Source organism: Sander lucioperca, chromosome 7 (assembly GCF_008315115.2).
Source record: "Sander lucioperca isolate FBNREF2018 chromosome 7, SLUC_FBN_1.2, whole genome shotgun sequence".
NCBI lineage: Eukaryota > Metazoa > Chordata > Actinopteri > Perciformes > Percidae > Sander > Sander lucioperca.
In genome coordinates, this window is record NC_050179.1 from 34,013,887 (window position 1) to 34,041,360 (window position 27,474).

A 27,474-nucleotide genomic window follows, 5' to 3' on the forward strand; every position below is an offset into this window, starting at 1 on the left:
CCGTGCCCCTCTTCTAGCCCCACCCCTGAGCACAACATAGTGGGACTCAAACTCCACATTTAACCCATCCTATCAGCAATTGTTACAGCGCCCAGGGCAATACACACTATTCCACGGATCTACAGATGGCAGTAACACTGCAAGACATGCTGCAATGCGACAGCAAAGGCAGAGAACAAGAAGACAGTGTGTTGTAACTTGCTTATTGGAGTATAAAACTACAATTTCCTCGTGACCTCTCATGGCATTACAGTGTAAAAAGCATCAAATGCTAGATTTATAAATCGACTTTGCCAAATATTTCACGAGGAAGGGAAAATATTTTATACATTTTTAGAAGTCAAGGATTCACACAATGAATTTGAGTGGGTAACACTAAATGTGAATATAACTTTTGTTTGTATAAAAGAAAACTCCACAAGGCCCAAGGAAGTGTCGCCTATTCTCAGCAGAGGGCAGCTTTCAATCACTCACTTTAATAGTTTGATAACCTTCACATGACTGACAGCCTGAAGTTGCCTACATGCTGTGAAAACGAAGACAGGTGTGAGTGTGGAGAGATCCTCGACTTGCTTTTACCAACTTTGTAACCTGTACGTAGGCTCTCCAGAGTAACTCAGGCTGTAACAGTGAAAGGTTTTTGTCTGTTTTTGTCTGCTTTTCACAAAATGACAAGATGCTGGAAATGAGATTTTAATGGTGCTGTGATGAGCATATTGGAGAGCCTCGCAGGTCCTCGCTAACAACAGAATGTGTCATGAGAGGCATGAAAAGTGGCTCTGAGAATAAAGATGAAATAATACGTTCTGATTGCGTGTTTGACAGAAACGAGGCTCGGGGTGAAGATGAAGGCCTCTGTTTGTATGGAGCTTAAAATGAAACTGAAAACTTGAATAACTGCCTCGCAGTTGAATGCCTCCGTCAAGTTGCAGTTTTTACATCCATTTCTGTCCAGACTCATTTAATATAAAGTATATAAGTATAAAGTATAAAGATTTAATAAAAGGCACGCTTTAGATTACAGCCAGCAATGTACCACTACAGTACGTGGGAAACAAGATATGAAGTTGTGGAATAAAGGGGGAACAATTGGGATCTTACAAAGAACTTATACTGTAGTAATGTTTTACCTACTGGGTACCTGACTTAACTGTGGTAGATCCTGATAACAAAAATGTAATGTCCTCTCTGTCTAAATAGTACAATGTCCCTCTCCTCTCTCGTCAGTTAAAGAAACCCACATATCTGTTTCTTCATAATGATGTAGCTTTAACACTCGACAATAATACACAGTGTATAATGCATTTTTCCCACTGAGCGATGAGTTGATGGAGCTACCTCACCCTCTAAAGGCTGGAGGAACTGCAAGGGGCGAGCAATAATTCATATTTCCCTGCAACTTTGATGAATGGAATGTTAAATAATGGACACATGGATAGTCAGTTTACTGTGTCCTTTTCGATGTAATGCCTCAGAGACGCATGCTACCTAGCAACAACACTATTTGTAGCTGTTGCCATAACTACACATCTATGATGATGTGGTGAACTAGCCTATACCTTTTGTCTGTATCTGTAATCACCTTGAAATTATATGGAAGTATAATCGAACACTAAATCGGCAATGTTTTACAGGTCGTCTGAGTGACCTGATGCTCAGTGCTGAAGCTGTTCCGGGACCTAACAGACTCTCCTCACAGTAAGGAAAACCATCAGAGGAGGAACAGCATCAGGAAAGTCTCAGTATCCACAAGAAGATGCATCAGGATGACCATTGACCTGAGAGCCTACATTACCAGCTGACACAACACTATACAAGAAATTAACCCACTAACCCTAACCCTTTAATAATTTTTCCATTGTCTTTGTAAAAGAGGGATGTAAAAAAAAAAAAAAAAATGAAGGAACTAACATTGCTTTTGATAACAGCCCTCCTACCCCGTAGTTATCCTGTAGTTATCTTGTAGTTATCTAGTAGTTATTTTGTAATTAATCATAACAAGGGGGAAACTAACACTACTAAAATATAGCCCACGCTCCCTGTAGCCATCCTGTAAGTAAGCCTATCAAGGGGGGAACTAATGGCGTTTTTCCATCACATGGTACCTGCTCGACTCGCCTCGACTCGTCTTTTTTGGTTTTCCATTACAAAAAAAAGTCCCTACTTTTTTTAGTATCACCTCCGTCGAGGTTCCAAGCGAGCTGAGGTGATACCAAAAGGTGATGTGAAAACCTGCAGACTCCTGATTGGTTGGAGAGAATCGTCACTAATCACTGCGTCATCATTGCTAGCGACAGACGGGCGTGTCCTGAACAAACCCGCCATTTTTAAATAGTTTAGCCAGCGGTGGTTTTTTCTGCCTCCAGCTTCTTTTGAAACTAAATTTGTCTTCTGGCAAACAGCCACATGCTGAGAATCAAAAACAACACACCTTCGATGTTCTGTGTGTGTGTTAGGTCACGGCAGTTTCCTGCGGCGTCGCTATGAAGACCAGCCACGCTCGCCTCAGGCATGAGGCGGTACTAAATCTGCAATGGAAAAAGGAGGACGGGGCACCGCGGTCGAGTAGAGCAGAGCAGAGTAGAGCTGGTACTAGCAGTGGGTAAGCGCCATAACCAGTGTTGGGCAAGTTACTTTTAAAAAGTAATTAGTTACAGTTACTAGTTACTTCTTCCAAAAAGTAACTAAATTAGTTATTCAGTTACAAATTATAAAAGTAACTAGTTACTTCAGAAAGTAACTATTGCGTTACTTTCAAGTACATTTTTAAATGCTCAAATGTGACCCCACCTCTACCCCTCTTTAATGGAACTTAAAAGACATGTGCACGTTCAATTATTTATGATAAATCTGAATATTATAATGAAATGGAACCTTAATACAATACATTATTAACAGAAACAATGTACACAATTCTAAACTATTTTAATGTTGCTGTGGGACAAAGTGAGACTAACCTCCAATCAAATGCCATGTATGTAGATATTATGTTGATTGATACAGATAACACAACACCACAACAGGCCACAACTGGGCAAAATTAAATTATGCTTGTTAAGCACTATACCAAAAATAAATAACAAATATATACACTCTTTGTAGTGCAAATAACGTAAGTGGCCTGATGTTTATACTTGTGCGCTGGTGTGTGCGTCGAGCCAGCGTGTGTGCGTGTGTGTGTGTGTGGGGAGTAGGTGAAAGAGCAGGGAGAAGTGAGAGAGTGATGGCGATTAGCTTTCGAGCGAATACTGACTCTAGAGTCATAGTAAGAGAAACAAAGTGTCTCCTCTGTTCTTTCTGACCACGGTGGAAAATCTGGAGCAGGAAAAGTTAACCCTCTCCTTGATTTCATAACGCCATACCTGTCTCTCTCTCCTTGACTGACTCGTGTGTGTTGTTCTTGTGTGTCCGACTATGCGTGCTTTCGAACACCCGCCCAACTCTACCTCTGATTGGCTTACCATGACATTTTACTCAACCTCAGCCAATCGTCAGCATTTATGCGCTTGTCTCGTGCACTGCCCACTAACCAAGGAAGAACAGTAAAACAAGTCTTTGCCTCTCGGCTTCCCATTAAAATGGGAAGAGTAATCAATTAGATTACTCGTTACTGAAAAAAAGTAACACCGTTAGTAACGGCGTTATTTATAACGCCGTTATTCCTATCACTTGCCATAACACTGCTTTAGATTACAGCCCGTGTTCCCTGAAGCTATTCTGTAAGTAAGCGTAACAAGGTGGAACTAACACTGTATATACACATCTAACTTACTCTACAATTACAAAGAACAGTATGAGAACAGTGTGCTTCAATTTGACTTGCCAAAATGGAAGAATTAAAATTATCTGCACAGTCAGAAGAGTAACCATATACAGTATATTTATTTCCTGGGATGAAAGGGGCCCGTGCACACAGCTGAAAAAAAGGTAAGCACCTTGAGGAGCTGTAATTCTGGTCTGGTGGAAAGAAGACTTTCAACATTGTAACAACTTTGTCAGGTTACCCCTAAACACAAGTGAGTGACCTCTAGGGTGGGTGAATTCTGTCCAACGACGCAGGTGAAGCCACAACGCCAAAAATGAGCCTCCAGGAATAAAGGTGAGGCGAACGACAACTGAGACAGTCTTCAGAGGCCGACAGTATCTATGACTACACACTGTCCCCTGATTTTTTGGTTCGGTAGAAAACGCACAAATGCACCCCCACAGTTAATTTAAGTACCCCCAAGTTATGAAGCCTGGTTCAATTAAAAATTCTGATTTATTAAGTGATTCAGAAGTCAATTCATCACTACATCTACCCTGAACGAATTAAAGTTCGTAATTAAAGTTCGTAATAAAGTTAAAATTACCCCTGTTAAAATATAACATTTGGGTGGTCTCTAAAAATATTGACAATGTGTCATTTTGACGTGCAATTTCAGTTTTGTGTAATGTGATCATCGCGGATTATTATGTGTAAAATTGCAAAAATATCATTCATTCATGCATGACAGCGATTTAAACCTAATTCCCTTGAATAAAGATAACTATATGCTATTCTTGTCATGAGCATCAAGGCGTGGTGGCGCTGCAGTACAAATTCAACTCATGTGTAGTACATGTTAACTCAAACATTCATAGAAAAAATATAAACGTTGGAGGCCATTAATCGGTGCGCAAAGTCCTGGAAATCCATTCTGCAGTTAGCATCGTGTAGCCATGGCAAAAAGAAGACAAGGCAGTTTAATTGATTTTGGTTTTACTAAGAAATTGTGTAGCGATGACGTTAATAGCACGATCGATTCACCTCCCGCCGGGGTGACAACGTAAGAAGAAGCTGAAGAAATAATGTCCTCTCTGGCTGAAGATGGTGGCGGTAACAGCTCGTCAGAGGCCGGTCACCATCCTAACCTTTCTTGCTCCTCTCTCCCGTTAAATTGAAACAACCAGCAGTGGAGAGACTGGAAGAGCCGATGTACATGGCTGTTTGTTAAGGATTTATAGACTATTTGTGGGTGGCTGTTTGCTGTTTGACCTATCAATTCCTGTCAAAGTATAATAGGGTCAATCCTGTATAATGCATACACTTGTAGTTGTTATGTATCTTTGTAAGTTGCAAGCTTTATTGTATTATTCTCCTTTTTATTCATTGTGTAAGGAAGACTGGCAAAGCGATGCTTCATTGCATGGTGTAAGTTATCTTTACTGTGCATATGACAAAAAAAAAAAAACTCTCGAAACTTAATTCTTGAATCTTTATTTCAAATCTGTCTTATTCTATTTTAGCTGTTTTTATATTTTTAACTGCTCTTTAATGTTTTATGCAAAGCACTTTGAATTGACAGGTTGCTGAAATTGTATAAAGTCTTCTTGCCCTGATACATTTCCAATGACAAACATGCTGTCTTTACCTAGGGACTATTTTAACACTGATATTGAACTTCGTTGCCTGAAGCTCGCGGCGTGCAACATTGTTGCAAAGGCTACATCCTCTAAAATGTGGATCAACCCAGCAACACAGAAGATCTACACGGGCGTTGAATAATGCAGATCATTATGATGTCACAGTGAAGTTGACCTTTGGGATATAAAATGTCATCACTTCATCATTGTATCCTGTTAGACATTGAAATTGTGTCATAATTTGAGTTTAGAATTCTTGAGTTATGGCCCTTAAAAGTTCTATGACATGTTGCTTTTTGGATGCTTTTATATAGGCCTTAGTGGTCCCCTAATACTGTATCTGAAGTCTCTTTTATATAGACCTTAGTGGTCCCCTAATACTGTATCTGAAGTCTCTTTTATATAGGCCTTAGTGGTCCCCTAATACTGTATCTGAAGTCTCTTTTATATAGACCTTAGTGGTCCCCTAATACTGTATCTGAAGTCTCTTTTATATAGACATTAGTGGTAGACCTTAGAAACTCCCTTTTGGCCGTCCTGAGATATCGCGTTCACGAGAATGGAACAGACGGACGACACAAAAACATTATGCCTCCGGTCACTGCTATTGCCGGCGTGGAGGCATAACAACACGTTCAAACAGAGATTTCCTTACATCGACGTAGTTTGCGTTGATGTAATCCCTCGTCTTCCCATCTTTGTCGGGCTGCGGCGAGAGTCGCACCCGGCTGTGGTCATCTGAGGGTTGAAGAGAAAGAGTAAGACGTGATCAGATTAATGTGGAAAACATTTTTATTTTTTTTTATTAAGTATTGGTCTGGGGTCATTTGGAATCTATAAGTCAACAATGAGGTATAGTCATAGTGCCCCCTACTGGCAACAGAAAGTATACCCTTATGAAAATCATTCGATTTACCTGAAATTTACAAGATGTTGTTTAAACATGATATACAGCAACATGACATATAAATAGTGTGTTCTCTAGCGCCACATAGTGGACAAAGGAAGTGGTGCACAATTTGAAATATGTAATTTCCAACGCTATGCACTAAATGGAGGGAATTCATTTTAAATCTTGCGTCCGTTGGTGTGGAGTGCGAGGGCCCGCTCATCGCTGCGTGCAGTTTTAATTTAAAATTGTTCTTATTATTAACAAATCTCACAAAAAGACTAACACCAACAATGTGTTATGTTACTAAATACTTTTTGACTTCCTGTCTGTGGCTCCAAGCCCATTGGTTCCTACTGAGGATGTGAATTAAAAACACAAACATATAGTTTCATCAGTCATTGTATAAGTCACTGTAGTTTTTATTAAACAAACCGGAGGAAATCATGCATTTGTTGGGGACTATTTCCAGTGGATTAATCCACATCTGGTGCTCTAGTGAGTATGTGTGGCAGCAGGACGCTGTGTGGACAGTGTGTGAGTTCATAATATAGGAACATGTCACCCAGTGAAACAAAGTGGCTCATTGATGTGTTTTTAACAACAACGAGGAAGAAGATTAATCAGGCTTTATTACACATAGACACAGACACACAGACAGACACAGACACAGACACAGACACAGACACAGACACACACACACACACACACACACACACACACACACACACTACTTGTTGGTAGAGCCATTCACTGTTAATCAGAAAATCTCCAGATTTATAATATAAATACACAAAACATCTTTCAGACCATTCATATTCTAGTTTTAAAAAATACAGTATAACAGTGTGTTCATTTGTATTATGTGCTAAGCTAGGCTAAACACATCCTGAAGCTATCTCTGCACGAGAGGCACAGAGATTGGATCCATAAGTCTTGGATCCATATTTTTGACTTGGTAGTTTAAAAAATAACTGAGGAAGTATGCTTGTGATGTCTGATGTTCAACACTTAAAATGTTCAAACGGTAGCAGACCGTGCGGTTCTCAGCAGCCCAAATTCAGTTAAAATGATCAAACCTAATCAGAACTGCAATCTGAAAGATGTGTGGCTTACGAGATAAAAAAAAAAATGTTTTTGTGAAGACACACACAACAGAACTGTCATTCTTTTGTAGTGTTATGTTCTGTAACATCACACAATGAAGTGTACTCACAGGCCAGGATGTTGCTGTATCTGTTTTTTGTTGTGTTGTCAGGATGGTGGGAGCTGTCAGTCGTCATCCCCATGTCCACCGTGCACGTCTGAACCTCCTGAACACACACAAAGAAGAGCTTTAGACCCTGGAAGAGGAGAGGTGGGAGCTTAGCTACATACTTCGGTACAGTTTAGAGGTATTGCTACTGTATTTGAGTACAGTTCAGACAGCTACTGTAATTTGCAGATTCAGAGTTTACATTCCACACAAGATGACATATTACTTGTATAATATTACGTTTCTGTAGGGCTGGGTACATTTGAAAATGTTCAATAATGTTTTCAATATGACACCTGAGGTTCAGTACCAATACCAATATACTTTTTCCCCTATATCTTATTTTGAGGAATACAAACATGTTTTTTCAAGTTCTCAAAAGTTGAATGTTGTCCGAACACAAGCAGCTCTGTTTAGATAAAATACAGTCTGAAAATCAGGAATTAACTGATTGAAGAAAAAAAACATTATAATAACTTTCAGCACTTGGCTGTTTTTGATACTCGGTGTTCAGGACACATTTTCGTGGGAACCATAAAAGTATTCAGGTTTGATACCAAGCCAGAGACAAAACATCTACTGCGCTCAAGTGACAAAGAGTTTCCTACATTATCTAAAGCGGTGTGTGGAATTGTCTAATTGTGATATGTCATTTACTTCAAAATGACTACTTCCATGGATGTATTAAGAGAGTTGGATACAACACATTGAGTTTGCCTTAGTGGCCAACTGCAACAAAAAATTCCCCTGCAGCCCAGAAAGCATTTTTTTTCATCTTCATAGACCGTTGCATCCTGTACACAAATTTGCGATGGCGAAGGCGTGTCCCGCCCTACTCTGCCTTACTCTGCCTCTGATTGGCTTACCCTGGTATTCTTGCCTAAACCTAGACGTCATTCACCACCCTAGGAAATAAACTTTGTGATTGGGTTTATAAAGGAGACTGTAAAATCTGTAAAACTGATTAATCTTTATATTATGATTTTTTTAACAACAAAAGTTTAATAAATGTGAACATCCCCCAGGGATTAGAAAAGCTATTTTTATGTTCATGATGTCATGTTTGCTTCTCAAGTCTCGTATTTGATATTTCCTTGCTCCTCACTTGAACCAGCGAGAATGGAGGAGGGATCTCTGAGGAGCTATGAGTGAGGATGGAGGAGGGATCTCTGAGGAGCTATGAGTGAGGATGGAGGAGGGATCTCTGAGGAGCTATGAGTGAGAATGGAGGAGGGATCTCTGATGAGCTATGAGTGAGGATGGAGGAGGGATCTCTGAGGAGCTACGAGCGAGAATGGAGGAAGGATCTCTGAGGAGCTATGAGTGAGGATGGAGGAGGGATCTCTGAGGAGCTATGAGTGAGGATGGAGGAGGGATCTCTGAGGAGGTATGAGCGAGGATACACGAGAGCACCCTTCCTGGAGGCCGTGCAGCTGAAAAGGTTGCTAACTCTGACCATACAGCTGACGAATTCACATGACACTTCAGAGGTAAGGACGTCTCATCCCTCTAAAAAACACATTTCCTCATTTCCTCGGTGGGACGGACTTAGAGGCGAGTAAGGTAGGGGATGCAATTTAACGAACTGAGACATAGCCTTGGTCACGTTTGTAAAGAATGGGCTTCATTTTGGAGTCCAGTATCCATTTCTTATACTACATCCATGACTTCTTCCACTGGTGTCAAACACAAATCATGCGTTTGTACATCCACAGTTCCACATGAACAAAAAACACTTTGCATTACAGGCGAGACAAAAACACAGCTACGAGTGCGGCAGTGTCGATGAAGTGAATGAAGGCGTCAGGAGGAGAGCGTCTTACCTCGTAACTCTCCTTCAGTATCTAATGATGAGGGTGAGGAAGCAGCAGGCAGCCAGGACGTTTCGATGACAACACGGACCACAACCAAAGAGGTGCAAAAATACAAATTACAAGACGACACAAAAAAACAACTAATCCATCTCACAGTGCAGCTCATGCTGCTGCAACACAAAGGGCAAACCAACACAAAGGAAAACAAGGTTAAATAATTCAGTGTTCAAATTCATCTATAAAAAGAAATGGAAACATGATTGTTTTTATTATGGGTTCTGCATAACATGCTGCATTCTGGGAATTTTAGGGGTTGTACAAAAAAACATACCTGTTTATAATATAATAAATATATAATAATTTATGTATAATAACATTTCACAGTTTTTTTAAGATTGTTTTCTAAATTAAGTTTGAATATCTTTGCATTATCTTCACTCTAATTTGATAAGGAAACACCACCATCATCGTCAATATGAGGAAATACTTTTTGGTGATCAAGAGAAAGTGAAATAGTAGTCAAGGTACCCCCTGGTTTCCACAAGTTAAATATAAGACTTTTTAAGGCCTTTTTAATACCAATTAGAATTACATTTAATACCAACTTCATGGCCATTCTGGCAAAAGTATGTAGGATATAATGGAATATCAGAAAGGATTTTAGGGTATAAAAATAAGTACTTGAACTTTATACAACATTGTATTGTAGTTCTCAATACATGCTTTGTGACGAAACAATCAAGGAGTAATTTAATCTTATGAAAGGGCAATACAAATGTTAGACCTTTGTGAATGAAATTTAAGACTTTTTTAAAGAAATTTAAGACTTTTAAGGCCTTAATTTTCAAATATTATATTTAAGACATTTTTAAGACTTTTAAGACCCCGCGGGTATCCTGAGTAGCGTCCCTCCGTCCCTCTCTAGCCTCGTTGTCTTTGTGTTGATTTTTTACTTCAGCAGCAGTTTCAGAACAAGAGGTGGAGCTTTGATTCATGAAGTGACTGACGTCACGTTCTGCTGACAGTCGACAGGTAAAAGACAAGTGACACGCTGCTCACACGATGAACGAAGGCTCCACACAAAGAGACGAACCAGGGCTGCAACTTTCACCCTCCCACTGATTATTAAGTCATCATGTCACAACTGACAATACACTGTAAATTACACTATACTATTATTATTAGGGCCTGGGCACTTGTAATGCCAGGGCCCAACCGTCAATCAAGTTTTTGAGGGACTTGGGATGCTCAAAAATTGAGTCCGGTTGTGACCAGCAGGCTCCATAGCGCGAGGGTTGGGATAAAGTTCCTTTAATGTTCACAAAATTGAATTATTGTCATTCACAATAAACTCCTGATAAATTACGATCAGAGAATCCAAAATAGTCCCGTAATGTTGCAGCCCTGCGTCAAAGTGTATCCAGCCACATCATCACAGCTCATCATGCAGGACGCAGACAACGACATGATGACAGTCAGACACTGCCACCCACCCACACACACATACACCCACACACACACGCACCCACGCACGCACGCACGCACGCACACACGCACACACGCACACACACACACACACACACACACACACACACACACACACACACACACACCAGGGTCAAGTTTAAGTGCACGGTCACACATCACGGATGTATAATATGAACTGGATACAGCGTTCATACCGTCCATTTCCATTCTTTGCGAGTGAAGGGACGTATAAAACATTTGCTTCCGGTGGCAAAACAAATTTGCATCTTCACATTGCATGAAGTTAAACTTTGTTGAACTTTGACCGGCGAAATCATAACCTCAGCCAACAGTAAAGCAGTGTGTTTGGTTGACTTTGGTTGAGTTGAGGTTTGCAGTTTTCCGAGTGAGCGAAAATGGAGGAGATGTTGATTTTTGCTGTGTCTAACCAGACGGTATTACCTCGATGCCCGCGATGGTCACTCGCCTGCATTGTCGTACATGTGTGAGCGTGCCTTAAGGCAGTAGAGATATTATTTGAAAAAATATTATGTGTTTTAGTTTCAGTTGGAAATCGGAAAAACAATCCGGTCTTTGTACCTCAAACTCTCGTTGGAAGCCGAGCGTGTCGTGAAGCTCGGCCACGTGTTTGACAAACTCCTTCACTGGAAAAGCTGTTTGTTCGTCTGGAAAATAAAGAAGATGAAGATATACTTTATGGATCCCAGAGGGGAAATTCAATAAACAGGAAACAACACTGAACTACCCATAGGAGAGAAAGTGGTAATCCAGATGTCTAAAGATGTGTGAATGTGTTTTGCATTATTTAAATAAAAAAATAACTGTTTGCTCTTGAAGAAAATTGTAGACATTTTGGGAACAACATATTTAGAACATACGGATGTATTGAGAAATCAAAGACATTTTAGAAATGTTGTGATTATATTATAATTATATATAATATATAATATTATATATTATTTTTTAAAAAGGAAAATAGATTTTAGAAAACGTAACAATTTTGAAAGGGAGGATTTTTAGGAGAGTGAGGACAATTTTAAAAAATGGCATTTTCAAATGTGAAACTCAGACCTATTCACGAACATTTGGGTTTTTTTTTCTTTACCTGAATCTATTTTAAGTATAGAGAGAGAGCACAGATTGTAAAGACTTTTGAGTCAATTTGTGATTTGGGGCTGAATAAATAAAACTTGCTGGACTTGATCCTTTTAATTTATTGTGTCTATGTTGTGGGTCCTGAAATGTAAACAGGTGTGTGTGTGTGTGTGTGTGTGTGTGTGTGTGTGTGTGTGTGTGTGTGTGTGTGTGTGTTACCAGATGTCAATGCAGCAGTGGATGGTGCAGCGATGACTTTGGGTGATGAGCTTTCGTCAATGTAGAAGTGAGCCGTCTGAAAACAGGTCCTACACACACACACACACACACACACACACACACACACACACACACACACACACACAGGGATATCAGAATGTATTTTCATTTTAATATAAACCATGAAATGTTTGAGATTAAATAAAGCAGTCACTTATAAATAATAATATAATAATAATATAAGAAATAAGAAATAAACGGTTAATTTCAAATGATCTACTGTATATTTTAGGTTTGACGACATGGTTTAGTGTTTTACATAAATATAGTGAGACGTTAACCTTAAATACATACTGGAAGAAAATCAGAAGTGTCCATAACAAAATCAATGAAAGTAATTAAAATCAAAGAAACATATGTTGTGTAAAAAAATCCTAAACTGAAAATACAAATACTGAATATACTGTATATATCTGCAATGATGCCATGCTTCAGCCTGTACTGAATCTGAGCGGAGGATCAACTGAAAGGCAGAAGATGCTTTTGTTTTCATGTGACTCAGATTTTGGAGAATACAAGTAATCTTCCGAAAAACACAGGAAAAAAAGATGTTCTGTTAATCCTTGACAAGTTTTTAAACGGATGAGATTGCCTCTGATGAACCTGCGTTGTCTCGGCCAGAAATGGGCATCAAGGATTATCACCAACACACACACACACACACACACACACACACACACACACACACACACACACACACACACAGTAAAATGGTTGAGCTCTGAGATTAAAGACGTGTTTTGGAGTAAACACAAACAGTTATTCTCTCGGCGAGTCTGAAGAGTGTTTATTTCCACCGAAAGCTGGATTTCCATTCGTCAAGTTAGACCTGTTCAGCACTCTGAACTTCTTAAACATGGTCATTCATTAGACTCTTTAAATGACTTGAATCTTACCTTAGAAACAAACAAAAACATGTCAAATCTGTTGACCATGCCCACAGCCATCTTGGAAATGTCATGGAAACACAAATTGACAAACAGTCACATGAGCGCTACCAGGATGTTCCGTGAGTGTCACTTAGGGACATCATGAGTTAAAATCAAGGATAAAGCTGAATGAGGAACTTTCCAGAACATTTAAAGAGTGTGTGTGACACCTTACGGGTTAAACATGTTCATTTCCACAACTGCTTTTTAAGTTATTTTATCGAGGCATTTCTTATGATACAATTATGGCAATAAAATAGGTGAATGAAGAAGAAGCTTAATGTGTTTTCTGTGGTTGTTTTTTTATAGAACTGGGATCTTTTGGATCTTGATAAGTCTTGGTCTCAACCCCTCAAAGTCTTGGTCTTGTTTCGGTCTCAACCCCTCAAAGTCTCGGTCTTGTCTCAGTCTCAACCCCTCAAAGTCTTGGTCTCATCTCTATCTCAACCCCTCAAAGTCTTGGTCTCATCTCTATCTCAACCCCTCAAAGTCTCGGTCTTGTCTCAGTCTCAATCCCTCAAAGTCTTGGTCTTGTCTCGGTCTCAACACCTCAAAGTCTTGGTCTCGGTCTCAACCTCTCACAGTCTTGGTCTCGTCTCGGTCTCAACCTCTCAAAGTCTTGGTCTCTTTTCGGTCTCAACCCCTCAAAGTCTTGGTCTCGTCTCGGTCTCAACCTCTCAAAGTCTTGGTCTCTTTTCGGTCTCAAACCCTCAAAGTCTCGGTCTTGTCTCAGTCTCAATCCCTCACAGTCTTGGTCTTGTCTCGGTCTCAACCCCTCAAAGTCTTGGTCTTGTCTCGGTCTCAACCCCTCAAAGTCTTGGTCTTGTCTCGGTCTCAACCCCTCAAAGTCTTGGTCTCGTCTCGGTCTCAACCCCTCAAAGTCTTGGTCTCTTTTCGGTCTCAAACCCTCAAAGTCTTGGTCTCGTTTCAGTATCAACACCTTAAAGTCTTGGTGTGGTTTCGGTATCAACCCCTCAAAGTCTTGGTCTAGTTTCGGTCTCAGCCCCTCAAAGTCTTGGTCTCGTTTCGGTCTCAACCCCTCAAAGTCTTGGTCTCATTTCGGTCTCAACCCCTCAAAGTCTTGGTCTTATCTCGGTCTCAACCCCTCAAAGTCTTGGTCTTGTTTCGGTTTCAACCCCTCAAAGTCTTGGTCTCGTCTCGGTCTCAACCCCTCAAAGTCTTGGTCTCGTTTCGGTATCAACCCCTCAAAGTCTTGGTCTTATCTCAGTCTCAACCCCTCAAAGTCTTGGTCTTGTTTCGGTTTCAACCCCTCAAAGTCTTGGTCTCGTCTCGGTCTCAACCCCTCAAAGTCTTGGTATTCTTTCAGTCTCAACCCCTCAAAGTCTTGGTCTTGTTTTGGTCACTCAAAGCTGCTCCATGAAGTATACATGAGCAGTGTTGGGAAGGTTACTTTGGAAATGTAATAGGTTACTGATTACAAGTCACCCTATTTAAAATGTATTAGGGTAATTAATTTAATTACTGTATCAAAGCAATGTAAGTTATCGTTTGATTACTTTTCTAAATTTCTAATGAATGTTTTCAGCTGTTAACCATTTTTAAAACACCTGGCAGTGTTAACTTTACAGTAGTACTCTAGACTGACTGCTGTCAAACTCCTTTTAAAATCCTTCATCACATAAATTAAGATTATAATTATTTAATTTTAAAGCACATATAGCCTAGCTTTTAACAGAAATTATTCAGATGTAACCCCCAATGTAATCAGGAACATTTTCATAGGTAACTAATATAATTACACGTTTTCCCAGTAACTAATGGATTAAAGTTAGGCTTCCTTTATTTTGTAATTAAATTATGTAACGCCGTTACATGTAAGTAGTTACTACCCAGCACTGTACAAGAGTACATACATAAAGTTGGAATTAGAGCTGGGCGATATGGAGAAAATAAAATATATAATAAAATAATATAATAAAAAAGGAAAGGACAACACGATTTTACAATATCCAAAATGTAAGACGATATTTAGCCTCATATACACGGATTTCCTGTTTACAAACATTACAGGGTGCGTGCGCATACCAGGGGCAGAAAGCCAGATTGGTGAGCTGGTCCACTACTGCAACAACATTAAGTATCGAAGCTTTCCTTATTGTTTGTATATACTGTAACTGCTGACTCAATAAAACGTGATTTTAGTTGGATCTGTTTGTCTGTCTTTAATTTTGCAGTATTACTGTGATATATATATATATATATATATATATATATATATATATATATATATATATGTATGGCTATAATTATCATTTCAGCTAATGTAATAGCCAATGTTAGCAGCAGGGTTACCCCTGAGTGTACCCCTATGGTTGGTTTATGCCTTAAAATAATGGCCAGGATTTCCGGGAAAAGGTACGATATGTGCGTCTCCATTTCAAAACATCACTGCAGGTTGACTGTTTTTAGCAGCAGAGGTTGATTGTGGGCGAGAGGGAGACAACACTGTTGTGGTTAGCTTGCCGAAACTCTACTTCATTCAATAAAATTATGGTACAAAAGGAGCACTAACGCTACAGGTCTTATGTTGACAACGTGGACGCGGATATAAGAAACTCCGAAGGCAGTCATAATATTTTCCTAGTAGGCTAGGCTAACGTTAGCAAAACATCGGCGTAGCTTTAGTTAGCAGTCTAAACTTGTCTCGAGTCCGGATCGTTAACTGTCTATGGTCCGGACTGGAATACTACATTACTACTACAATATCACTTAGCTGAGCAACTGAACAAGCTGCAACTTTTCTGATTGATACAAGGGAGCCTGACTCTTGCATATCACCCCAACCTGCCCTTCTTATGGCTTGAAGCCATAAGTTTTTGGAAAAAGCATGCTTCCCCCTAAATATGTTAAACATCAGGCACCCATTACTGGCTCCGTTTCTACAATTAACCACGCAACAACTCCTTGGCATTTTGACTTACGCTATGCTGCTACTACTACTAGCTACACGAAACATGTCTTCTTTCTGCCCCGCCGGTTGCGTGCGCAAGTAGTGATGACGTTGCCGAAAAATCCATGTATATGGATGTTGATATAATATCGATACATTGCCCAGCCCTAGTTGGAATTGATGCGATGCCTTTAAACACTATTTAGCTACGTGCTAACTTGCTGTTCATCTCTCATCTTGTTGTGAACTTTCAAAAATCCCCTCAAACTACTTGACCTCAAATGCACAGCAGTGTCCAAATGAGCACTGTGTTGTTAGGAGGGAGTAAACAAGGACACCACAGCAGCCAGATTAGCGCAGTTTGGCCTCCTGCTGCTCGGCCCTACAAGACGCTGACACGTTTCCTTCTGTCCGACATAATCTCGCGGATGTCCTTTTCTATCCCCCGAGCCTCTCTGGATGCTCTCGGCTGAGTGGACGCTCGCCGCAGCGCGGGTTGCCTGCAGCCAAGGTACATCCTTCACCGAGCATTAATCCCCCTGCTCCCCAGATTATTACCAGCTTAGCACTGCTCAATCTTGGAGATACAACAACAAGCAGAGCGCAAAAAACAAGAACAATATGCCGAATCTCCAGCGCGGCAGATGAGAAATGTACAAAATGTTACGGAAAGTGTTTACACTGCATTTGACAGCGTGTCCTTGATTGGATTTCTGAAGTTGGTTATTTCACAGTCTGAGCGGGAAGCAGAGGGCATACTGCACAGCTAAAGATGTTTACAGCACGAGAAGAAAATATATTTTAGCTTTATGTCTTGAATAGGCATACAAAAAAAATGTTTTAAACATTCTCAAAGAAACATTTGTTTGCTACAAATTCAGTTTTCCAACCATTTATCCATTATGTATAACTGCTTATGCTTTTCAGGGTCTTTGAGGGAGCTGGAGTCGATCCTGGCTAACAGTTTTTATACGTCTCAATAAATAAAAAACAAAAAACAGCATCTCTCAAGGTCAGCTGAGAGGCATCCAAAACGTAAGTAAGCAAAAATGCCCTTTTTGACATTAATTTGTAAGGTATAAGGATAAAGCTGAAATCTGGGAACTCCGCTGAGGGCCAACACAGAGCAAAAATCAACAAACAGACAGGGTCAATTTGGACCCGTAGGACAACATGTGCATGGTCGACGGGAAGACAACACAAGGGTTAAGTACATAAGTTATGTAATAAAAGTAAGCAGCACAAACAGCGGTCTCCTGGGTGAAAGTCCTGCGTTTGTTTGACTCATCCATCCACTCCCACCTCCTCTCTACACAGAATTTGTCGCTCTTTAAACTACATCACCTGACTTCCTCCACAGAGGCAGCCCTGCACGTTCTGGCTCGCAATTACTGTACCTTGGTTTATACAAATCAAATAGTGTTATATGTATGAAAAGTGTGAAAGAGCTAAAAGATCTCATTGTGTAATCACAGTTTAACAATAAGGGTTGCCGGATGGCCCAGGACAAGTAAAACACCACGTTGGGCAAGTGAATGAAAAAATAAAAGTATCAAAAATGACGTTATCGTGCTCTTGCCCCATTTCCTCACCCACGTCGGTGAATGCTTGTTGAATGATTTGATTTGAATATGCTGTTGGCCAATCACGTCTAATGTAATGTTGCCCAACTGTGATGTTGTCATTAAGTTAGTCAAACTCACAGAAAATAAACTGTGTGTGAGAAGCAACTGCGTTTGAACAGACTGACATACATTACATACACACCCATTTTATTTTGAAAATCCGGCGCTGCAGGTTAGTGTAGACTAGACTATATTATATCACTCTTTTTAGGCCGGATGTCCGTTACCTTCCTCTTTCTTTGTGTTGGCGTTCTAAACTCCGGTGGATTTCTGAGGACTATGGTTAACAGCTCCTCAGATCTCTGCAGGGTAAATCCAGACAGCTAGCTAGACTATCTGTCCAATCTGAGTTTTCTGTTGCACGACTAAAACGTACTTTTGAACGTAACAACAGAGTTGTTTGGAAATGTTCTGACTGGGCAGTAAAAGCCATGACATGTCCTAAAACAATTTGTATAGGGGCCAGTAAAAATGGATTAGTAAAAAGTAGAATCAAGTAGTAATTGTTTTCTAAAAAAAAAACGTTGAACCCTCATAATAGCCACGTTGCTCCGTGCCTGCTGGATGTGTAAATGGAAAAACTGCAAAAACCCTTTCATAGGACAAGAATGAAGCCCAGCTGTGGACTTCTTCTGGCCTCTAATGGCCAAAACAATCAGGCTTTATTAGCAGTTCTGACCTCCAGTAGATGAAGATGCTGATGAGGACGATCAGGCCGAGGACGGTGAGGGTGGAGATGACGGCCAGAGGAACCACAGCCTTCCTCTCTCCGTCCCGGATCGAACCCACTCTGGACTCGTGGCTGCTGTTACTGGCATCTGGAGAGGAAGAACAGAAGAGGAGAGAAATTAAAGATACTGCAGGGGTGAGAGAAGACAGAGCCATCACCTGTTGTCTACACTCATTGGCGTAGATTTTGGAGGGGATGCAGGGGATATGTCAAACACCCCCCCCCCCAATATTTAGAAGAGGTAGATTTGTCCCGCTCATAAAATGTAAAACTACCCAAAAGAGGTCAAAATAACCGTTCAGGGCGCTCACATGTCTACATCCTTCCCAATGATTTCAACCGTGAACCTTGCAGTGCACGTTCGCAAGGGCATAACTTTGGGTTCAACATTGGGGGGGGTGAGAATTTTTTGAAACATTTTCTGCATTCTGGTGAATGTTTCTGCAACAATTTGTGCCTTTGTTTGCATCAATTTGCAGTGCAAATATCTTCATTTATGTAAATTATAATAGCTTTAAATTACTGTAAATTACGCCTAGGCACGTTTGTGTTGCCTTGTCACAAAGCACAGACCCTGCGTCTCTTTTCTTTTCAATAAAGAAAGAAAAAATAATAACTGCGTTTACTTGAGCTACACAGGGGGGATAAATCATGTCTTTTATGTACATTTGAACGTATGGAACTTATGGCTTTAACAAGGTTAACAAGATGTAATGATTCCTAAAAAAAAACATCCATTAGATGTTTTGCATCTATATGCAGGAAGTTTTGAACTATACAGGAGAATTAGATTCAATATCAATATAAATTTAGATTAAATTGAATTCGCCAGAATGCAGGAACAACAATGTCGTCTAAACAATGAGACTAACAACCCATTACACCACCAATGGGAACCGTAAATTGCCAGTTACAGCAAAAACAGTGTACATCTTTGTGGATTAAATAAAACATTTGCACATAACTCAGCATAGACCAAAGAACCCTAAAAAATCAAGACAAAGCAAGCAACTACTCTCATGATTATGGTTTGTAACACTCTACATCCAATGGGCCATTCATAGCATCAGGCCAGATTGCTAATGCATTACCCTTCTTATGGGATTTTTTCTTCAAAATGTCCCTACACGTCTTTAGTGGTGGCCCCACCCAATGACTTGGAACCAAAAACCAAAACGTGTGAGAAGAAACAGGATGACCTAAGATGATATTTAAGTCAACCGATGACCTCATTTCTGCCACCAGAGCAGCTTGGCCTCCTTGAACCGTTTGCAGAATTATAGTCTCGCTTTGCCAGACCATCCACACGCTGCAGAGCAGAGGAGGGTCTGGCTAGTCCACACAGCATTCCGGGATGGGAGAAAAACATGCTCTGGTTTACTGCCATTTCATTAAACCAATCACAATCGCCTTGGGCGTCGCTAAGCTCCGCATGGAGCCGCTGCAAAAATAGTTGTGCGAGAGAAAACTCAAGATTGGACAGATAGTCCAGCAGAGATCTGAGGAGCAGTTAACCATAGTCCTCATAAATCCACCAGAGTTTAAAATTACAACACAAAGAAAGAGGAAGGACATCGGTGAAAAGACATGCATCCGGCAGAATGCATGCAATGCAATGCGGAAGTGGAACGTCGAGGATATAGACTAGCAGAACTAAAACCCCAACACTCTGTAATATCCAATATCTACTTCAGAACGGTGTTTGGTGTTTTAAGCCCCCGACGTTGTCTTCCAGGCAGCGCTACCTGGAAGGCACTAGGATTAGGCAATGGTTAGGGTTAAGCCTGTTTTATGGTTCTGCGGAGGCTCCACGCAGAGCTTTCGCCGTATCTTACGTAAGTGGCCTGAAGTTTATACTTGTGTGCTGGTGTGTGCGTCGAGCCGGCATGTGTGTGCGTGCGTGTGTGTGTGTGTGTGTGTGTGGAGTGGGTGATAGAGCGAGGGAGATGTGAGAGAGTGACGGCGATTAGCTTTGGAGTGAATAGTGACTCTAGAGTGAGAGAAACAAAGTGTCTCCCCTGTTCTTTCTGACCACGGTGGAAAATCTGGAGCAGGAGAAGTTAACCCTCTCCTTGATTTCATATTGTTTATGGAGAAGGAGAAAGGGGAAATGAGTCGGGGGGAATGCAACGCTACCAAGCCACGGCCGACAGACGCGAGTCACAGCGACGTGTAGTTACATTTTTCGAGAGGTGCACGTCAGGCTACGGCGTAGGGTCCGGCGTAGACGCAGAGTGGTCTGCGGGGGTACGCCGTCGATTTTACGCACGACTATAAAATGGCCTTTAGGGTTAGGTGCCTTGAAGTCGACGGTCGCAGCACTGCCTTGAAGTCGACGTTGGGGGCTTAAAACACCATCGAGCCTTCAGAACGCAACACAAACCGTGTTAACAGCCCAGCAGTCGAACACGATGTGCCACCATGTTCACTAAACTCGTCAATTTTTTTCAAACCTGCCAAACCTCTTGAAAGAAACGCAGAGAGGCCCAAAGGATCATAATCCATCGGAGAGCAAGCGAGAACCTATTCATCAAACAGCAGCAAAGCTGAGCTGGAGTCAATTAAGTGCCATTATTGTAACTTTGAATAAAAAAAAGAAAAACCTGACGGCGGAACCTGACCTTGCTGAGCCGATGCCGCTGAATCCTCCCTTTATCATCGGATACCCAGTAAGCAAAACACTAGTATGGATTAACCTTGACTGGAAGGCTGTTTGTCTGAATGTACCTCTTTCTGCACAAACTGACTCAGATCCGCCGTGAATGGCTGGGTCAGCCCTGTTGACTAGTTCATAAAGAGCCTGCTTTCTATTCTGTGCACCCTCAGAGGTACAACACATTCATTCATTCATTCATTCATTCAATCATCCATCCGACCGATTTCTCTCTGCCTCTCTAAAACCCTGGACACCCTGATAAAGATGATAATGGGCAAAAGGAAAAGAAAAAGCTCAGACAGAAGATGGAAAAAGTTATTTGTTTTGGTGCAGAGACCGAAGAGACAAAGTGACACGTAGAAGATCGGATGAGAATTAAACTTCCCATTCAAAGTTCCAAATGAAAAGACGAACTAAATCATGAAGGAGTTAGGTTTTTGTACATCTGGCTGTCAGAATGCCAAGGGCACGGATATAGAAATACAATATATTACAATTTAAGTGACCATATCAGTGTTTTTGCCTGTTTCACACCAACATAATACTAAAAATCTTACCTTCCAGGCAGCCATTGGTTTCAGAGCATTTATTTAGCACAAAATCACATACCACAAATTTGCCTTAAACATATAGCGCCCTCTGGACTTAGATCACTAGTTCATATTAAGAGATTTTAAACTTGCTGCTGACGGATTATTACTAGACCCTGGATATGGATTTTTTTTTTTTTTTTTTTTAGTTTTCAGAGGTGATGCAGAATGAAAATCTGCAGAATTTAGTTGTACTGTTCTTCTGCTTGGAGTGGAGATGTATTAACATTCTGAGTTTTATTTAAAATAAAATAAATGTGTTTAAAATCTGCAGAAGAATTCTGGAGATTTCTGCATCCGCAGATTCCGTGTAGCCCTGCTTATTACACAGTGAACGGCTCACTAGTTTTATCCTCCATGTGTTAAACTTGGAGGATGTGACAAACCAGTCTTTGTCATGTTGTAATAAAGCTACATACAGACACCATTCAAAATACAGTGCCACTCATAAGTGTATGAACCCATGCTAAAGTTGACTAAAAAGAGGAATTAAAAACTATTTTGGAAATTGATTTTAATGCCTTAATTAAAAAAAATAGGAAAAATCAAACGTTGGTGGCCTTTGGAATTAAAATAGCCCCACATCATCACATACCCTTCACCATACCTACAGATTGGCATGGGGTACTTTCCATAAAATCATCTCTCAATGCAAATCAAACCAGCTATTAGGTTAACTGAAATAAAACCATGCCAATCTCTAGGTATGGTGAAGGATATGTGATGATGTGGGGCTATTTTAATTCCAAAGGCCAAGGGAACTTTATCAGGATGCATAGTATCCTGGATTCATGAAATAACTGGCCTTTAAAAATAAAAATCTGCCTGCCTCTATGGGAATTTAACATATGGGTGTCTATACTTATGCCCCCTGTATTTTAAGGAAGAACATTTATTTATTTACGATACATTATTCATTCACAAAGAAAATTGGTGTCCTTAAAGGTTTGGATTTTTTAAATTAAGGCATTAAGATCAATTTCCAAAAGATGATTTTTTTTTTTATTCCTCTTTTTTTATCAACTTTAGCATGGGTTCATAAACTTATGCGTGCCACTGTAAGTCTTATTGTGCTTTCCAAACAAAACGCAGGACATTCATGAGCTTGCTGTCGCTGGAAACTCAAAACGTACAGTATGACGAGCAAACAAAAAGAAAAAATTGCATAAATAAATACAATACAAATAAAAGCAGGAATTTAGAGGTTTCTCGCATGTACAAGAAACACCCAGAGCGTCCTTGAAGTAAATACAGGCAGCTTTTTGTTGCCTGATGGATTATCTGTCTGCAGATAAAAAAATAATTGCTGCCTGGAAGAAAGAAAATCAGTCTACAAACTGATAGAATGATTTAGAGTTAAGTTGATTCCCAATCTAAAAATCAACCTTGGTATTAAATGTATTCCTTAGAAAAAGGTCTGAAGTTCTGCTGAGTACGTCACGTCATACATGACCTGTTAATGAGGTGCAACATGCAAACACCCCTGAATAGTTATTTAAAACCCGCGCATCAGGACCAGTGCGCCCACTAAACCTATTGTGGGAATGTTGTTCAGAATCAGATCTTTTTAACGAATTTTTAACAAACTATACTGTTTAGAGCAGGCACAAGGGGACCATTCATGTGGAAAACCACCAACTTCTCCTGGTTTGGTTATTTAAAAAGCAGTTTAAAAGGGATAAAGGTGTTAAAAAGGAGATAAAGGAGCCACTGGACACAACGGTCAGCGAGAGTTTTATCACTTTACTGAGGACTATAAATCCTTTTTTGAGACTGTACACCACATGTGTCAAACTTAATTCCTGTGGGCCGGCGCAAATTTTGATCCGGCCCGCATATCAATTTGGGTTCACAGTAAATTTTGGCCCGCCTAGTTGTGCGCCAAACCAAAAAGACCAGAAACTGTTTTCAAACTGTAATTACGCGACACTCAAAGCAGAATTTGGCAGATTTGCTGACTTTGACACTCAGATATTCCCGCACAACCAGTCGGTTTGCATATTCAGGTTGTGTGGTAGCCTGCTTTTAAAAATGTAATCCTTGCTTTGCTTGCTTGCTACTCTGTGATAGCTAAGACACTTTTTTTAGGGCTTTATGTAAACCCAAACTGTATGTGAGAAGACTATACGAGATATGCAATTATACAGTCAAAGATATTTGATTAAATAAAAGCATGTCAATAAACTCTACATGTCTGGCCCTTGATGTGATTCTCATTTTCGAGTGTGGCCCTCAGAGAAGTTGACTCTGACAAAACGGTGCAGTGTAGTCAGAAAAGGCTTCAAAGAGCTCTGCTGCACTCTGGTGGCCGTGACGGATAACATCTGTCATGGCACTCAAAGGTCACAACTGAACTGGTAAAAAAGGCGTTGCTCCCTCTACCTGGAACAAGTTACAGAAAACCTTCCAAACTTAACAAGCTGCTCTCATCGGTCGCTTTTAAGAGGATGCTAAATGACTTGGAGGCTGACACATCTGGCTGTAGATGTTTTGCCTGCTGTATTCATGACTGTGGTTGACTTATAAATATTTGCTGCGTTCCTTGTTGTTTTATGTTTTAGTGTACTCTGTGTGATTGTACCGCTGCCTGTCTCGGCCAGGACACTGGTTAGGGTTAAAGACTTTGGGAAGAAAGGATCTTTTACACTTTGACACTGAGCTGTAAAGTTTCTCAAATTGCAATTGAGGGATTTTGGACATCATTTTATGTACTTTAACACGACAGGAATCTTTAATGATGTTGGATGAGCGGCCACGATGGCCAACATGTTCAATGCAGAGCAAAGATAATAAAAGCATTAAGCTTTTTTGTAATAGTAATAATTATGAGTTGACTTTTTCTTCTTATTACCACTAAAGATTTGCCTTTTGTTAACGTATGGATTAATTCAGCGTAATGGCGTAGAACTGAGCTCTGAGATAGGCTGCCATCCTGACCAGACCTCTCACCAAATGCATGCTGGGACAGACTCCAGAATAAGTGGATAGGAAAATGGATGAATGAGTGATAACATTAAGGAGTCTCAGTGGATGATGAAGATAGTGATGGGACGTTCATTAAAATGATTGGATCCTTTTCGGTGACTGTAATGGGTGATGTTTTACCTTGCATGCATGAATTTTCTCGCATTCACAGACAAAAATGAAATGCAGTTTTGTTGTTGATAGATGATGATTAGTCATCTTTTTGATGTCCAGAAGAACTTTTCCTGATCCCTTGGTATTTTGCAGGTGAAATGCAGTTTGTACGGCTTTTTTACCTGCGACTGGCTCCTCTGTCTCCGACTCTCTTTCTGTGCGCTCGGAGATACTGAAGTCAGAGGACGTCTCGTTGTCGTACAGGCTGTCACCCTGCCCTGAGCCACTCTCCTCCTCCCCGCCCAGCGACCAGGGTGAAGCCGAGGTTACAGCAGGAGTGGTTGGCGCCGGCGTGCCTTCTACCTCTGAGGCGATGGCACTGCCGCTCTCGCTTTCAAAATAGAACGCCGAGGTGCGTTCATCCAAATCATCGGGGGCCTGGCCGGATTCAGAGGTCGCAGACGGGGGAATGGTGTTAGCGACGTCAGTTGAATAAGTGAACACGCTCTCTCCAGAGGCCGATGTTTGAACCCTGTCCCACTCCTGATCTACGCCCTCCTGGGAGTCGGGGAACAGAGCCGAGCCGGAGGCACTGCTGCTAATGTCTAACGCCTGTCCTTCTGGGGTGGGGGTGAAGGGGGAGGCTGTGGGTGAGGAAGGGAGGGCGGAGGTTTGTAGGGCGGGGGTCCCGTCTGATGCCGAGAACCAGGGGTCCCTGGCGCCAGACGCTTCGGCTGCAACAGAAACGGGCAGGTCACTATGGGTGACTCGGAGAAGGAGGGAGTGTGAAGAGGACGATGAGGGAGAGATAGCACTATGGGAGAGCAGAGGCTGGTCTAAGGACAGACTGTCAGACACAGCCACAGACAAAGAGTGTGGAAGATCGTCTATAACACCAGAGGCTGAAGGGAAGCCCACACTAGAGTAAAGCTCTAAGCTAGCAGAGTTCCAGGCTGAGGACGGCAGGGGGACATGAGGAGAGGCATGCAACCAGGACGCGGACGCCGACGGCTCCAGAGAACAGCCGCACATGTGGTCCACGTCGCTAGCTAGAGAAAACCCATCACCACTGACCTCGGGGAGAAATGACTCTATTGTGTTCCCCGTGGCGTACCTTGCGTCCTCAAACCCAAGGGAGAAAGAACGGGACATGCCCGGAGTTGTGCCGGAAAGGGTGAAGTCGGAGAGGAGAACTGAAGGCTGGAGGGTGGGGCTGAGAGACAGTGAGACCGTTGAGAGTGAAAGATCCCAGGAGGATTCGGACGGCTCGGCGGCGGCGGTGGTGGCAGATGGATCCGGCACCGTTTGGAGAGGAGGGGTATCGCTAAACACTGAGGGGTCACCTGAGGAGACCGACGAAGACGAAGACCCAGACAACAAATCACCATCACCATCGCTATCATTATCATCGAACCCGACACCGGGGAAGACAGGGTCCCAACCAGACAGGGGGTGCGAGGGGTGAGGGAGGTGAGGCAGGGTGGAGGCAGGGAGTGTGGGGGTTGAAGGAGAAGCCTGGTCTTTGCTAGAGAGCGAAGCGGTTGCGGCATGCTGGGAGTCCAGCGCAGAGGCAGACAACACAGGCTGAGACGAGGAGGGAGGGTCATGCAGGCAGATGGAGGGGTCCGCGGTGTCACACAGAGGGGAGGAGGAGGAGGAAGAAGAGGTGGAGGTGGAGGGGAGGACAAAGGGGCGCTCACCAGTGGACATTGGCTGTGTGGTCTGCAAGAGAACGCCACTCAGCCGGACAGAAGTCGTGGTAGACGAAAAAGGAGGAATGCTGGGACTTGTGGGCCTACGTGGAACAACTTTGCCAGAGAAGGAAGGTTGAGTTTGGATCTCTGGAAGACCTCCGGGTCCAGCAGACACATCTCCATCAGTGGTGGTGTCTTCGTTCATTGGACGCGCCAAGCCTCGGCTGGTCTCGGCGTGGATGAAGGACGACGATGTTGTTGTGCTGCTCGTGTCGCTGGTATGAGACCGCAGTGTCGTGGTAACGGTGCTGTGTGAAGAAATACTTTTACCACCTTTTGTCTTTGCACTGGTGAGTGTAGGAGTAGTGGCACTAACGTCACCTTTTGTTTTTTCAGAGGAGTCTTTTGGACTTATGACTCCAGGAACGCCATGTGTCTTTGCATTGGGGTATACAGGAGTAGTGGGAGTGGAAATGAAGGCTTCCTTGGTTGTTGTTGTGGAGTAAAAGGGAGCGTTGCCACTGAATTGAGCGTCTCCTTTTGTTTCGGGTTGTAGGGCGACCTCTGGCGGACGCGTGGGGGTACTGCGGTGCGCTGTCTCTTCAGAATGGCTCAAGACTTGACCATACTGGGTAGATCTGACTGGGGAAACTGAGTCAGTGGTGGTTTTCCTCCGAACAGATTCTGCTGTTGTCGTTCTGATGCCAGGTAAAGGTAAAAGAGGTGATCCAGTCGTGGTCGAAGTCACGGTTCTCGGTGAGTTTGTAGGAATCCAGGCCCGATCGTAATCCTCGGTTTGGACTGGTTCGTTCCAAGACAGATCAGGTTCATAGTTGCCCTGTTGGTGAGAAAGAGGTTTAACTAAACAATGACATGTAGAGCTAGACTGGGTAAACCCAGCCAGATCTGCCGGCAATTTGATGCGGGGTCTAATCACAAACTGGCTTATCCACCTGGCGCACTATTGGCGGATTTAACACGTTGACGATAGAGAAATGACGGCAAGCAGCTTTTTGTTTACATTCAACATGGCAGCCACCGAAGCGTAGCAACCCG

At 41.8% G+C, this 27,474-nt stretch overlaps 1 protein-coding gene across 5 annotated transcripts in view; it reads right to left on the reverse strand.

Annotated features, from left to right (window-relative positions):
• The window catches only part of ptprz1a (protein tyrosine phosphatase receptor type Z1a), a 132,728-nt gene that overhangs the window by 18,007 nt on the left and 87,247 nt on the right, over positions 1-27,474 (reverse strand). The window contains exons 12-19 of one of the 5 annotated variants that reach the window (XM_036003609.1): positions 26,425-27,256; positions 24,907-25,458; positions 18,350-18,488; positions 12,146-12,234; positions 11,411-11,496; positions 9,353-9,373; positions 7,491-7,587; positions 6,041-6,123 (exon numbers count right to left, since the gene is read on the reverse strand). In XM_036003609.1, coding sequence (XP_035859502.1) covers positions 6,041-6,123; positions 7,491-7,587; positions 9,353-9,373; positions 11,411-11,496; positions 12,146-12,234; positions 18,350-18,488; positions 24,907-25,458; positions 26,425-27,256 — 1,899 coding nt within the window. Of the gene's footprint in view, positions 1-6,040; positions 6,124-7,490; positions 7,588-9,352; positions 9,374-11,410; positions 11,497-12,145; positions 12,235-18,349; positions 18,489-24,906; positions 27,257-27,474 lie in introns of all 5 variants that reach the window. The other 4 variants (XM_036003610.1, XM_031279710.2, XM_036003611.1 and 1 more) reach the window with 4 other exon arrangements.